The 13,949-nt window shown below is 57.7% G+C and overlaps 2 protein-coding genes across 7 annotated transcripts; one reads left to right on the top strand and one right to left on the bottom strand.

The window, feature by feature from the left end:
- Positions 1-21: 21 nt before the first annotated feature.
- On the top strand, positions 22-4,964 carry PTRH1 (peptidyl-tRNA hydrolase 1 homolog). Of its 4 annotated transcripts, XM_090022186.1 has the most exons (6): positions 283-1,226; positions 1,352-1,457; positions 2,092-2,311; positions 3,205-3,304; positions 3,993-4,038; positions 4,715-4,964. In XM_090022186.1, exons 3-6 carry the CDS (start codon positions 2,143-2,145, stop codon positions 4,949-4,951), a joined length of 552 nt encoding a protein of 183 aa, XP_089878312.1. In that variant the 5' UTR covers positions 283-1,226; positions 1,352-1,457; positions 2,092-2,142; the 3' UTR covers positions 4,952-4,964. The 4 variants fall into 4 exon arrangements, with proteins under 4 accessions (XP_089878311.1, XP_089878312.1, XP_089878314.1 ...); XM_090022185.1 differs by lacking the exons at positions 283-1,226; positions 1,352-1,457 and adding an exon at positions 22-136; XM_090022188.1 differs by lacking the exon at positions 1,352-1,457 and having other exon boundaries at positions 283-429.
- A 599-nt stretch (positions 4,965-5,563) lies between these two features.
- On the bottom strand, positions 5,564-13,933 carry CFAP157 (cilia and flagella associated protein 157). 3 transcript variants are annotated; one of them, XM_090022180.1, is made up of 9 exons: positions 12,221-13,933; positions 11,840-12,111; positions 10,640-10,793; positions 9,832-10,099; positions 8,892-9,022; positions 7,905-8,055; positions 7,087-7,262; positions 6,399-6,579; positions 5,564-5,700 (listed from the first exon to the last, which is right to left on the bottom strand). In XM_090022180.1, the coding sequence occupies exons 1-9, from the start codon at positions 12,502-12,504 to the stop codon at positions 5,620-5,622; spliced, it is 1,698 nt and encodes a 565-aa protein (XP_089878306.1). In that variant the 5' UTR covers positions 12,505-13,933; the 3' UTR covers positions 5,564-5,619. The 3 variants fall into 3 exon arrangements, with proteins under 3 accessions (XP_089878306.1, XP_089878307.1, XP_089878308.1); XM_090022181.1 differs by having other exon boundaries at positions 12,297-13,933; XM_090022182.1 differs by lacking the exons at positions 5,564-5,700; positions 7,905-8,055 and having other exon boundaries at positions 6,442-6,579.
- Between the last annotated feature and the right edge of the window lie 16 nt (positions 13,934-13,949).

Below are 13,949 nucleotides of genomic sequence, written 5' to 3'. Positions count from 1 at the left end.
GTGACGCACGAGCCGCCCCCGCCGGGGGTTTGTGCCCTGATTCGGACGTGCCGGGGCGGGGTAGATGCGGAGCCGGCGGCGCCGCGCCATGAGCCAGCCCTGCGCCGTGCTACGCGCCGCCGCCAGCAGGGTCCTGGTAGGGTCGCCGCCGGGACCGCTTCCGGGGCCATGGCGGGGAGGGAATCCCTTCCGGGTCGGGCCAAGAGAGGCAGCAGGTGGCGCGGGAGCTGCCGCCGGCCGCGAGGAAGGGGTTGGGCGGGGCCCGCAGGGGGCGCGGGCTTCGAGGAGGGATCACCCAGCTCCAGCACATCTGCAGTCCAAACTCCTCATAAAGCAACCGTCAGCGCTGAGGCAACAAGACATCGCCCCCAAACCTGCCTCAGGGAAGACCAGCGGGGCAGGGCAGCCAGTGTCCTGCTGCTATAAAAGGTTGTTTATACACGCTGTGAAGCATGGCCCGCAAACACGGGGCTCAGGCCCGCTGCATTCGAGTTACCCTTGTACCTCTGCACTGCCTGAACCTTTCCTTAGCCATGGGATACGTCATGTTCCTCCTGCCACGCGCAGGATGACACCACGCTTGGCCTTCCAACTGTGCGCCGCAACCTTCGTCTCTAAACTCATCGAATGCAGCAGTTGCAACCATCTTGTCGAGTCCCTCTCCCATTTCCAGCCTAGACAGGATTGTAAGGGGCTACATGGTCATTGAGTCCAGCGCCCTGCCCCTGCAGTCGGCTGCGTAAGAGAGGCTAAGTCCGTGGGATCAACGAGAACGTCCATCCGCCCCATTCAACACCAGCTGCAAAGCTGAGCTCCACTGATGACCTCTTCCCAGACAGGGCTCAGGACAGGTGTTCCATCCTCATCTTCCTTGAAATCTTGCCCTTGTTCTCTTCTGCCTCTACGTCTCCCTAGTTATTTCAGCTACAGACATACAATCGGTGTAGACAACTTGCAGATCTGCCTTTGTCTCTGATGCACCTAATAAGAATGGAGGGTCTCCTTTGCTGGGATGTCTCCAAAACAAACCTGACAGTAATAAGGCTAGTGATGGGCTGAACTGACCGTTATTATCTCATTGTTTCCTTGCCTCCCCTGTCTGTCTTGGATCCTGTCGTCTCTTGTCCTACTTTTAGGTTGTAAGGTGGCTGAGGCACAGCCCTTTTATACCCTACTGGTACAGCGCTGAGCACAGCTAGGCCCTGATCCCATCTAGGACTCCTGAGGTGATGTAATACTCTACCATGCTGCCCTGTAAAAGCTCTGCTGAATCCACATATTGTGAATCACAGCAGGAACACTCCCCCTCTTCTATGCTGATTGGCATTATTTCTTGCTCTGCCACTTGCAGACAGGCTCTTTCTAATGGATGTTGTAGCCCTCATGTGTGGCTGAGGAATCCTGGGACAGACGTGGTTCTGAGTCATCCTGTGGCTTCTGAGTCATGGAGACAAGAGGTGCGGCCAGAACAAATAGAAGGCGGGGCACTGAAAAAAGCCCAGACACAGAGAAACAACCCCTGTCCCTAACACATGGCCCCCTAGCATAAGCGAACTGGACGTGTCACATTGCCAGGCCCCATGGGTTTCCTATCCTAGGAAGTAAAAGGAGCGGAGATGAGAGGAAGGCAAGTTTGCTCATCACAGCCCAGCAGGGCCGGGCCCCAGCTTCAGTGTGATCCAGTGGCTTGAATAGAATCGTAGAATCAATGAGTCGGAAGGGACCTAGACAGATCACCGAGTCCGACCCCCTGCCATGGGCAAGAAGGAGCACTGGGGGTGGGAGGGGTCACAGGACCCCAGCCAGGTGCTTATCTAGTCTCCTCTTGAAGATCTCCAGGGAAGGTGAGAGCACCACCTCTCTGGGAAGCCTATTCCAGGCTCTGGCCACCCTTACCGTGAAGTAGTTCTTCCTAATATCCAACCTAAACCTATCCTCCCTCAGCTTGTGGCCATTGTTCCTGGTGACTCCAAGGGGAGCCCTGGTGAACAGACTTTCCCCGAGTCCCTGCTGGTGGCCCCTGATAAGGTTGTAAGGGTGGTAGGCAATGCCAGGAGTCCCAGGAACAGCTGCCATTTATCTTGTTTGCAGGTGGCTGGTCTGGGAAATCATGGGCTGCAAGGGACCCGCCACAATGTGGGAATGGCTGTGCTCACTCAGCTGGCACAGAAGCTCCACGTCACTGACCAGTGGCAAGCAGACAGACGGTGCTGTGCAGACGTAGCCATTGCCAACCTGGAGGAGCTGGACTTGGTGCTGTTGAAACCACGGAGACTCATGAATGTTAATGGATTCAGTATAGCCACTGCTGGTGAGTGGCTTGATGATTTCTCTGGGTGGGTGGCAGAAGGGGTCCACAGCCGTGGTCTTCAGGAGAACTTCAGGCTTCCCCTCTCACCTGCTTGGCAACAGGGACTCACTTACTGCCCCAAACAGCAAATCCTAAGTACCTGCCCTGGGTTTGACAGAGCAAGCCTAGCCCGGGGCAGTTCAAACACTTCCTCTTACATGGACAAGGCGGCTACTCAGGACTTCCTTGCTGCCCCGGCCCCTGGGGCAGAGTGACAATAGAAACAGAGCCTAGGTCTTCCTGATGCAAAAGCTCAATGCTCTGTGAGCTAAAGGAGAATCCTTGCTATTAGTACAATATAGGGTCTGTGACACAGAGTGGATTCAGCCCAATCAGAGACAGTGCACACATCAGCCAGCCCTTCTCATCTCCAGAAGCCACTGCAGATCACAGCGTTCTCGTACCACCTTGGGAGGTAGGTGAGGTCAGCTGAGTATGCCCCATGTGGGTTCTTGTGACAGGCTTTTGGGAAGGAGGATTCAAAGGCTCTGCACAGACACCAAAGTTCTCAGCATGATTCTTGGAAGTAAGCAGGTTTCTCTGGTGTCCCAAGCAGCTCCCATCTTCCCCTGCTGCACCCAGTCATGCTTCAGTGGCACTGGCTGTCAGGTACTTGGGGCCTGGACATACTAGGCTCACTGTGCAGCTGTATCCTGTGGTCCAAACGCCAGGCAGCGCTAACATGAGCCTGTACACTCGAGCTGCCAGCATTTCTGCCAGTGCATTCCTGAGGCCAACAGGTCTCAAACCCCTGATAAACCCTTCCTACTGTCTGCCCCTTGCTGCATCTCTGCCAATGCTTGTGGCATCCTCAGGGAGAGGTATTTCCCCTCACTCTTTGTTTCTGTTTCAAGCTGAGACATACAACGTGGACATCAAAGACATCTACCTGGTTCATGATGACGTGGACAAGCCACTGGGGAAGATAGCAATGAAGCTGGGAGGCAGCGCAAGGTACAAAGAGGAAGCCCTGGCACAGTACAGTGATTGAAGATGGGCGTTGGGGGCTGGGAAAGCGCCTTCCCCCTGGCTGGGCAGGTGGGAAAGGGACAGGGACAGAACTTTTGAGCTGCCACTGTTTAAGCAGAGCTTACAGCCCCATCGGACACAGGCTTGCCTGCCGCCTCCAGCCAAACTGCTGGTTAATTGGAGACATCATGACGGCCTGGCACGAGCGAGTGACATTATGTCCTGCATCTGTGCAGTGGATCAAACCAAAAGATCCGTTAGTTCCCTCCCAGTTCCTTGCTCTAGGAGTAGCTCTGTCAGCAACTCCTTGTGTGCTGGGGACTATGTCTCTGGGTGGACTGAAAATAGCTGCTCTCTGGCAGCCAGCATCTTGCTCAAATGGAGTGACTGCTGGGCAAGACAGCCAGCTGCCCCTGTGCCCCACACACACCCACTGAGTCAGAACGGTGTGCAAAACATTTGGCACCAGGTATGTGCCTAGAGGGGAGGGTGCAGCACCAGGTTCACTAACCTGGTTCAGAGTCACCATTTAGTGAAACCAGGGTACTTTGTGCAGACGAGCCCAGGTCTAGGAGCAGGGTTCAGTTGTTCCCTTGGTGCCTCAGGCCTCGCTTGCAGTGCCATGTGGGTTCTCACCTTCCGCTGACCCTGCTTAATCTCTTACTGTCCTTAGGGGGCACAACGGAGTCCGCTCCTGCATCAGTGCCCTGCACTCAGATGTAAGTACACCTCTCCCTGCAAGACCTCACTTACACCTCCCAGCCGTGGCCCCTGGAGACAGGCCTCAGCCGCATCTCACTTCATGGCTTCCCTCTCCTCTCCATCCCTGCCCTGCCCCAGACTAGCAGCAGTCTCCCCTCCTTGTTTCTGCATCACCCATGAGCTGGGGAACATGGAGGCAATTAGCTAAGTGGAACCAGCTGGCCTGGCCAGGAGCCCAGGGCACTGGCTCAGCTGTACTGTAGAACCAGGCTCCTTCCAAGCGTATGTTTGTTGGAGCACAGCCTGGATCCAGCCACATCACAGGGTAATGGAGTGAGACGGGGTCCCCACCCTCCTTCTCTTGCTGATCTGTTGGGGCCCCCCTCTAGTGAAGCCCCCAAGATCCCCTTCCAATCCACAGAGCTGCTCGCCACTCCCAGAGTCCCCTTCTTTTGCTGGGCCCTGGCTCATAAGGCCCCTGACACTGAAGTTTTGGCCTAACATCAGACAAGCCTCCAGCATCTGTTTCTGCTTTGGGTCAGGAGCACGTGCTCCAGGCTCTGCCGGGTACATGGTGCTCCACTAGCTGCCACACTGTACAGTGGGAACAGCTCAGCCAAAGGCCCCGGTCCCAGCATGGGGGAGCGAGGAGCAGCCCCATCACCCTGCTCACAGATCTCATCTCCCCCACAGCGCATGGTCCGGCTCCGGGTGGGCATCGGCCGCCCCGTGGGAGAAGCTATGGTGGATCACTTTGTTCTGGGCAGGTTCACCAGTGCTGAGCAAGAGGTCCTGCCACAGGTCCTGGAGCAGGCAGTCAGCCTGCTGTTGGAGCACATCCTGCAGGGCAGCAGGGGCACCACGGCAGCCCTGGCACCAGACAGGGGCCAGGGCTCTGCCACTCCCAGTGACAAGGGCGACCAGGGTTGAGCCTTTGATCACTAGGGCATTTTCATGAACATGGTGACAACAGAAAGCAGTGGTTCTGGGCTCTTTAAGGGGTTACTAGGCACCATGGCTTGCACGGGCTTGGGCAGTATCCTGGAGCTAAGCAGAGAGCACTGACCCTACAAGCAGGGCTGTGTATAGCACTGTTCCAGTAACAGGATGTGGGGCGAGGACCATCAGGCAGGAGCTCTCCTTGCACACCCGAGTCAGCACTGGGCTCTTCTACCTGCACAGGCAGCTCTTACAGGGAGCCAGACTTTCCCTCTGTGCAGGGAGCAAGATCCCTTGACCCCAGCCAGGCTCTGTGCCTGACCCCAGCTGACGGTTCATGGGGCACCTGCCTTCTCACCCTGCTTAGGGCTGGCATGGCCTAGCTGCCCCTTTCCCTCTGCACAGAGCACATTACAGGCCCCCTGTTGAGCCAAGTGGGCCTCAGCTGCTCACATTTATCCTTCACTCTCATTCAACTGTTGACAGCATTTTCATAGAACAGTTTTGCACCAATTGGAAAATAAACCCATGAGCCCTCTACCCCCCCCATGTTTGTCCTCAATCCTGCTCCTTTGCTCAGGCCACCCAGCAGAATAGCAGTTGGCTGGCAGGAAAAGCGTCCGTCCCCGCAGGCTTCCTGTAGGCCCCAGCCTCGGCCGTCAGAAGGGTTTAACCACTACCTTGGGCAGCGTGGTTGGCTGCTTCCCCTGTGTCTCCTCTGGCCAGGAAGTCACAAGTTGCTGTGGAAAAAAAGTGAGAGCAGTTTAGACACAGCCCCCCTCTGCTGCCTCCCAGCAGGGGCAGGACAGGGCTCTTTGGGCCTGTAATGTACTTCCCCCCCACCCCCAGGCTCCTTACCTCCAAGCTGAAGGGATCTGTTTGGATCAGGAGAGGGGATGGGTCAGTCTAGGGCGAGGGTTCTCAAACTGTGCGACTTAAAAGGGGGTCGCAAACTTCTCCAGCACTTCACGCTGCTTCCACATGCTGTGGATCCTTCCACTGGTGCTTCCATTTTCACCGCTGCCTGCTTGTCAGTTCCCCCCCACCCCTGTCAAATCGGCCACTGGGGACCCCGCTGCCCTCCTGCTAATCGACTAGCCAACAGGGACCCCACCCACTCAATCAGCCACTGGGGGACCCCCCACTCCTGCTCCTTGAATGGCTGCCTGCTCCTCGATCGGCTGCCAGAGGTACACTAACCAAAAAAGGTTGAAAACCCCTGGTTTTAATCAATAGCTTTAATTATGGGGTGGGTGTGTAAACATATATATTATTTTATGGGGTCACAGTATCACAAAGTTTGAGAACCCCTGGTCTAGGGGCTGCGTAGAGCCTGCCCAGCCCTCCCTCAAGACTCCGCTTCTAACCTCTGAGCAGAACCTTGCCTGGCCTCAGCCCTGCCCAGGCCCATACACTGCTGCCCTGAAGCTGGCCTCACCTCTGGGCTGCTGCTGTAGGCACGGAGGGTCCTGAAGTAGGTAGTCTCAGGCAGCAGGCCTAGCTGGCTCATGTTGGGCATGCTGTGGCACAGCTGCGGCACATGCCCCTGCCACATAATCGAGTGGTGAGACAGCACACGGGAAGCCTTCACATGGAGGGCTGAGGGCAGCTGGCTGGACCTGAGGAGGGAGAGGGGCTGGGTTACACCACGTGATAGTGGGGAAGGGAATGGCGGGGCAAGGCCTGCAAAGACATGATGGCCAAGGACCTGCTTTGGGAGGGAGCAGAGGAGGATGGCAGGCCCTGGCGGGAGCCAGGAGATAACCTAAGGGCAGACAGGAAGCACTGGGTCAGGAATTGGGAAGCAAAGTGAGCCGGAGCCAACGCAAGCCAGGAAGACTCTCCTGGCTGCCCTGTGTCCCTGGTAAGAATGTGCGGCTGGGGTGGGGAGCTGCTGGCTGAGAGTTGTCTTCACATGCAGGGCAGAAAGAAGACAAAAAGAGCAGATGCTCTGCCTCCCTGCTCCACCTTGCAAGGCCATGACAGCTCCTGGTCCATGGACCTCCCCCTCCAGGGCACTGGACATGGGAGCAACATGGAGTTGGCATGGACAAGGAAGAGAGCTTCTTCCTGCATTGCCCCTGCAGCCCAGCCCTCTTGGCACAGGCCCCCCCAACCCCAAATACCGCTCCAAGTGAAGCTCCCTGCTGGCCATTCTCAGTGGTGGGAACTCCTGCTCCGGGAGCCTCTGCTCCCCCTGAGCCACCTGCTGCACCAGGGCCAGCAGACTCTGCAGCTTCTCCTTGCGCCGCAGCTGGAATATGACATCAAACTCGCCTTCCTCCTCGTCAACTGGCTTCTCCTGTAGGCCACACAGATGGGGGAGGTTGATGGAGTTGCGGGGGGAACCAGCACAGAAGCACCTCACCTGTGGGCTACGGCGGCTCACCTCCCCAGAGGCCAAGGAAGCACCTGGCTCAGTCCTACCACTGCAGCACCTGTGAGCACCCCAGAGCTCCCCAGTGGCCTCTGTGGGAGACCAGGACCTTGGATGCTCCACAGCTCCCCAGTTCTCTGCGGAATTTGTGGGACAGCGAGCTGGCCCCATGGGGTCTGGGCCAGGCTCAGACACTTCCTGGCCCTATGCTGTTCTTCACCACAGGAGGGTTTTGCCCTTCAGAGCCTTAGTTTGGAACATGCTCTAAGCCCCTCTGAGCACACCAACCAAGCCCCAGACCCTGGGAGGATAGAGCGACATCATCTAGCCCTACAGGTGAAGAAGCGGAGGCACAGAGTGGAGCAGCAGCTTGCCTGGGGCCACACTGGGAGGCACTGGGAAAGCTGGGACAAAGCCAGGAGTGCCTGTGCCCAGCCCCTGTAGACACCACTGCCCCCTGCTTGTTCCCACATCTCTGACCTTGATGCGCCTGGTACAGGGAACACTGGGCTCTCCCTCCCTTCATGCCTGGCATCCTCATAAGCCTGGGGGCAGTGGGAGCCTCACCAGCAGCAGCTCTTTCAGGACATGCACCACCCGAGCCAGGACCCTTTTTGCCTTCTTCCTCTGCTTCTGCTCCTCTTCCAGGAGCCTGGCCTGACTCTGCCCTTCTGCCACCCTCCTCCTTGCCTCCTCTTCCAGCTCCTGCAACCTCTCTCTGGGGTGGAGACAAGAAGAGAATGCCAAGGTCTCAGGATGCTGATGCCTGCTTGGCCTGGAGTGTAGGTGCCCTGGTACCCATATGTCTAAGCTGGTTCACAGAGAAGATGCTGCAGGTGAAGCCTCTGGGAAGCAGGTTCTGCCTAGGCCAGCTTTGCCAGCTGGTGACCCATATGGTGGCTGCCAGCTTCCCCTTTCCATGCTAACTTGCAGTGCTGGGACACAGGGAGGAAGCAGCAGCCAGGTAATTACTGGGAGGGGTTCCCCAGTGTCCTGTAAATGCAGCAATGGGTTGCAGGGCCCAGCTGTGTGGTGGGCAGAGCCTCTGCTAGGCAGTGTGCTCTCAGCATCTGGTCGGCCAGAGCCCTAGTCAGCACCACCCTGGCTCTAGCCATCTGGCCTGCCTAGCGCACATAGTGGCAAGGGCTTGCCAAGTCTGAGACTGGGCTGGCGCAGTTGTGGGGGATATCAAGGTCCTGGCTGGCTGCAGTCAGTCAGAACAGAAAGACCCCATTCTTTCCCTTCAAAGTGCTGGAATTTCCAACTCCCAGCCAGCCCCAGGCCAGGAAGTAAGAGGCAGCAACACAGTGCCCCTGCAGCCAGATCTAAAGGAATAGCAGCGCTTTCTGAAGCCCCAGCACCAAGTCCTGTTGCACCTGGGGCTTTGTGAGGATCTTCCATGAGCATGGCCTGACCTTGCTCGGCCTGCCAGACCTGGTGGGTTATGAAACAAGGGCTCTTCCACTCGCCTGCATGGCCCAGGAGCAGTGCTGGAATAAGACCCGTCTCTGGGCCCTAATGCCTTGTCATCATCACTATTGGTGATGCCAGTACCTCAGTGCCTGAGTCTCCCCCCGCAGCTCCTTGTGGGCCGCCTCCAGGTGGCACATGGCCTCCCTCTGCTTTGTGTACTCATTCAGCAGCAGCTTCTGCTCTTTGCATCTCCGGATGAGCATCCAAATCATCTGGAAGGAGCAAAGGGTACAAGGGGGGGAGTATCAGAGGACAGGAAAGATGCGATCAGCTTTAGCCCACACACCTCAGCCCCTCCCCAAGCTTTCCTGGCCCATGCACAGTAGGGCTGTGCAAAACAGCACCGTTCCATTTTGCCTTCAGTTTTGACGGTTCAAAGGAATAGCGTTCTGTTTTGAATTTCATTTTGATTCGAAACAGCTAGGCTGACTCTCTGCCCCCATGCCTGATCCCAGCGTGTGTGGTGGGGGGGAGTGAGCCCAGCTGGGCTGACTCCACCCCACCCCCATGCCTGTTCACCCCATCAGATCGCAGCGCTGGGGAGGGGAGCTGAGCCAAGGCTCAGTTTCCTTCCTCTGCACTGTTATCAGCTTCCGGCACAGGAGACAGGGAGAGCCAGGGCTGCGCTCCCGGCTGGTGCTCCCCTGTCTCTCACTGCTGGTATCGAAACGTTTCAAAGCATTTTGACCAGCCTCGTTTTGTTTTGAGGCTGTTTCGAAGCCCTTCATTTCGATTCAAATCTCATGGTTTCGAGCTCGAAATTAGTCAAAACAATGTTGAATCGAAAGAACCGGCGAAATTTCGCACAGCCCTAATGCTCAGCACCCTACAGCCAAGCAATGAGCCTCTGCACCCACTGGCCAGGTTCACACCATGGTCTCCCCAGGCCCCAGCACCCTGATAGTGCCCTAGAAAACCCTCATATGGCCACTAGGTGCAGCACCCAGACCTGGCTTCAGCTGTCTGGGTCAGTGTCCCCTGTGCTGACCACCCCAAGACAGCAGAGGAGGGGGGCTCTGACCTTCTGGTGGCTGAGGCTGTTCTTGGCCATCTCCTTCTCATTGTGCTCCAGCATCTCCAGCTGCTTCTGCATCTCAACCTGAGCCTCCTTCAGCTGCTCATTCTCCTGGAGGAGGTCATAGCTGCGATCAGACAGCTTGGTCAGCTGGACACTGATGGCCACATTCTCCCGGATGGCGCGTTTGGTGGTCTCAGCCATCTGACTGTGGGACACCTTGCGAAACTCGGATGCCACCACATTGACGCGCTGCACCATCTCCTTCTTCAGCCTACAGCGTAAGAGGCACATACATGTGTGTGCAGGGAAGGGCATCACCCCCAGCAGGGGCCCACTGCCCACACCAGCACCTCAGCCCCAAAAAAACAACCTACATGGCGGCTCCCACATGCTTCCTTTCACTGCCTGGGAAAGTATGCACAGCACCCGTGAGAGACCCTGGATGGGGGAGCGTGCACTCCATCCCAGGTGCTCCGGGGGAAAACTGCCCATGTCCTACCCACCCACTCAAACAAGTTCAACCACCTGTGTACAGGGACAGCTCTACTAGATGCCCATCACCACATAGCTGGAAACCCGCCACCTGCCAGCCCCCTGCCTCTCTCCATCCACACTGGTATTAGTCTCCCTCTCTGATTGCAGATTGGGGACCGAGGCTTGGGCAGGGCAAGTGAGCTGCCTGCCAGTGGTGAGGCCAGGAGTAGAAGCCTCAGGTCACCAGTCTAGGCTGTAACCACTGGCCCACACTCCTGCTTTCACTCTCATGGCTGCCTGCAGTGGGGAACTGTGGGTCAGGCTCTGCTGGGCTGACCTGTCCCTGTCCAGCACCATCTTTCTCTCCAGGTTGTAAGTGTACTCCTTGTGACCTTCCTCCTGCTTCTGCAGCTGCTCTTCCAGGGTCGCAAACTTGGCCATGAGCTCGTCCTTCTGGACCCTGAACTCCTCCAATGCGGCCAGCTTCCCACCTGCCAAAGAAATCACTCAGGGCCCCACCAGGTTTGCCTGGGCTTTCTGCCCCTAGAGAGAGGAGAGAGCAAGCCAGGAGCTTCAGCAAGCACAGGAGTCCCCTCCCGCGGTTCTCCCCAGCACCCGAGCAGTGCTGCTTGGCAGTCCAGTGGATTATGGAGCCAGCTGCCTTTCAAGCCAGGACTTAAGGATGTCTGCACGCCCCGGCCTGGTGCTGCAGCAATACAGGGACGCTTGCCCTCATACTGCTCCAGCAGCACCTGCTGTGGGTTCAGCACCAACAAACTCCAGCACTGTCAGCCCAGCTTTCACCAGAGTTGGAGCACAGACACGCACCCACCCCTGCAGCAGCAGCGAGGCTCCACCTGTCCACAGCACAGAGAGCTTCTCCCTCTGCCCCGCAACCCCGCCAGTAACTACAGCTGGTCACAACAGTTTCCTTCATCAAGGGAGAGCTGGGTTCTCTGCTAATGAGCATTTGCCTGGAAGGCACCAGCTCTTCCAGAAACACTGAGACTTCACAGGAGAAAACAAAATCTCTCAGGCCCAGGCCAAACCAACATCGCTTCACAGCAGACTTTGGCTGAAAGGTTACAAAATGCTTCCAAGCTTTCAACTGGAAAAAAAAAGATAATAAAACCTGATGCTTTCAGCTGACAACATCAAGGCAGCAATAAAGGAATCGGGTTCATCCACGTTTTCCAACGGAGGAAAAAGAGATCCCCACCCACTGCAGCCGTAGCACATTTTAAATGCCTCAGTAGCCCAAACAGCCTGAACTGTGCAACCCCCAAAATGTCCATCCCCCAATTCCTGCAACTGAAATCTGGCCCCAGCCCTGGGTCGCCCAAGCTGTCTCCCGGGCTACACCTTATGTCGCTCCTCGGTGGGGTTTAAATTTCAGTAGGAACTCAACGCTCCTCCACAGACCCTGGCAGGCAGCCAAGGGCCCTGGGTTTGAGGAGCGGTGGTGGTGGAGTCTGGTCCGGTCGGACCGCGGGGGCGAGCTGTGCAGGGGAAGGGGCGACCAGGGCTATGACCTTACTGAGCAGCATGTTCTCGGAGGTGAGCTGGTCCTTGGTCTCCTGGAACTCGTGCCGCACCTGGGCCAGCTGGGCTTCGAAAGCATCTTTCTCGGCATCCTTGGCCTGCTGGAGGCCCAGCAGCTGGTTGTGGAGCTCGGCAATCTCGTCCGCGCGCTGGTTCAGGGTCCTCTTGAGGAAGGCCACGATCTCCTTGTTGTCGGTGGCCATCTGCTGGTTCTCCATCCGCAGCAAGTCCTCGCCGGCCTGCAGCTCGTCCCATTGCTGCTGGTACCTGCCCGGGGAGGCAGCGCCGCCCTGATGTCAGACATCCCGTGCTGGGTCACCCCATCCTCCTGCTGCCCGGGCCTGCCGCCCCCAGCCCAGGCCAGCGGGACACCCACCGGCTCGCCCCAGCCCCAGCCCCAGCCCCAGCCGGAACCGCAGGGGAAGCCCCGGGTGCAGCCGCCCGCCCCGCACCGGGCCAGGCGCTGCTCCAGGTCCCGGATCTGCAGCAGGTAGAAGTCGCGGCCGGGCTCGGGCTCGGGCTCGGGCTGAGCCGCCTCCGCGCCCGCCCTGGCGCCGCCGCCCCGGCCCTTCTTCTTGGCGGCCGTCGGGGCCATCGCGGCACGGCCGGAGCCCGCGCGCGCTTTAAGAGCCGCGTTGCCAGGGAGCGCGTTCTGTACATAGCAACGGGCGGCGGAGCGCCTTAAAGGGCCAGGCGCCGCTGCGAACGCCCCTAGAAAGGTGCCCTGGACTTTGCTGCCCCCATCGCTCAGCTGCACGGCAGAGCCTGCGGCACCTCCTAGGCCCCTGAAAGCACCCAGCACCTGGTCTGCGGCAGTGGGGGGGGCACACACTGCCCAGCCCTGTCCCTGGCACAGCCCAAGCCAGCCGTCACCTGCTCCCAGTCTCGTGGTGGGGAGAGCAGGGCCATACCTGCACGCCAGAAGCCTCCTCTAAGAAGGGCCGTGCAGAGCCCCGTGCTCCGCGGGACTGGGGTCACTGCAGAGGCGTTGCCCCCTCCAAGCCACCTCGGTGAACAGCTGGGACAGGGGAAGGTGGGCTAGTTAAAGCATCTGCTGGCAGGGGTGTCGCAAGGATAAATACATGGCAAAGACAGAGTGCGCAGACACTGTGTAAGGTCCTAGTGCAGCCTGTGGGCTTAGGGCAGCTCTGCAGGTGCATAGGCCAAGGGCACGCGCCTCGGATAAGAGATGGGGGCAGCACCGTTCAGACTTCAGATCCTGAGCTGTCTTCTGGGCACTGGGACAGGTGCTGCTAATATATCACGGGGTCAGTGAAGAAGCCTGCCCTGACAGTCTGCCCAGAGGGCAGGATTCTAGGCTCTGCCAGCAGAGGTGAGCTTGGGCTTATTTGGGCTGGCAGAAAGTCAATCTCCCCCCTTTCCTATGGTAGCAAGTGATGTCAAGAGATAATTTCTGAAAAGCTTTTCTGAAGTCAGGGGTCATAGCATGAGAAAAAACAGGGCTGGAAGGGGCGCAGGAGATCATGTCCTAGTCCAGCCCCTGCTCAAGCCAAGACCATCCCTGTCTAAATCCTCCCCACCAAATGTCTGTCTAGCCTGCTCTTAAAAACCTCCAGGGCTGGGGATCCCACAGCCTCCTTGGCCATCTGTCCCAACGCTGTTCCAGCTGCCTGCTCTTTGAGTCCTGTGTCTCCATTTACACCTGGGCAAAGTGGCAGTGAAATGTTGCTCAGTTAGACTGCTGCTTGTGCTTAACCTCTCCAAAGCCCTCGACAGACATGACACTAAATAACCCTCCTACTTCCCCACCTCTCGGGGGGTATCACCCTGCTACACAGATGGGGTGGCTGAAGTACACAGGGTGACATGACTTGCTGTTGTCACCCAGCCAGCCAGTGGCAGAGCTGGGACCCACCTACCTTTCAACCCTATTTGATCAACCAGGCCACACTTCATTTTCTAACACCGCTCAGTGCTGGAAATCCCAGTATCCTGGGTAAATGGAGAGGAAACCAGACAGCTCTTTCCCTAGTGCAACAGTTATCCCAGAATAAAGCACTTTATGCCAGGATACACTGCACCCACATTAGGGTGGTTTTACCGTGTTAACATCAGTACAGTTAAGAGCACAGCCCAGCCTCCCC

This window comes from Crocodylus siamensis, chromosome 11 (genome assembly GCF_052110815.1).
Source record: "Crocodylus siamensis isolate JL-2025a chromosome 11, ASM5211081v1, whole genome shotgun sequence".
Lineage (NCBI taxonomy): Eukaryota > Metazoa > Chordata > Crocodylia > Crocodylidae > Crocodylus > Crocodylus siamensis.
The sequence above is the reverse complement of the archived record's forward strand: the minus strand, read 5'-3'. Positions and strand labels throughout refer to the sequence as shown.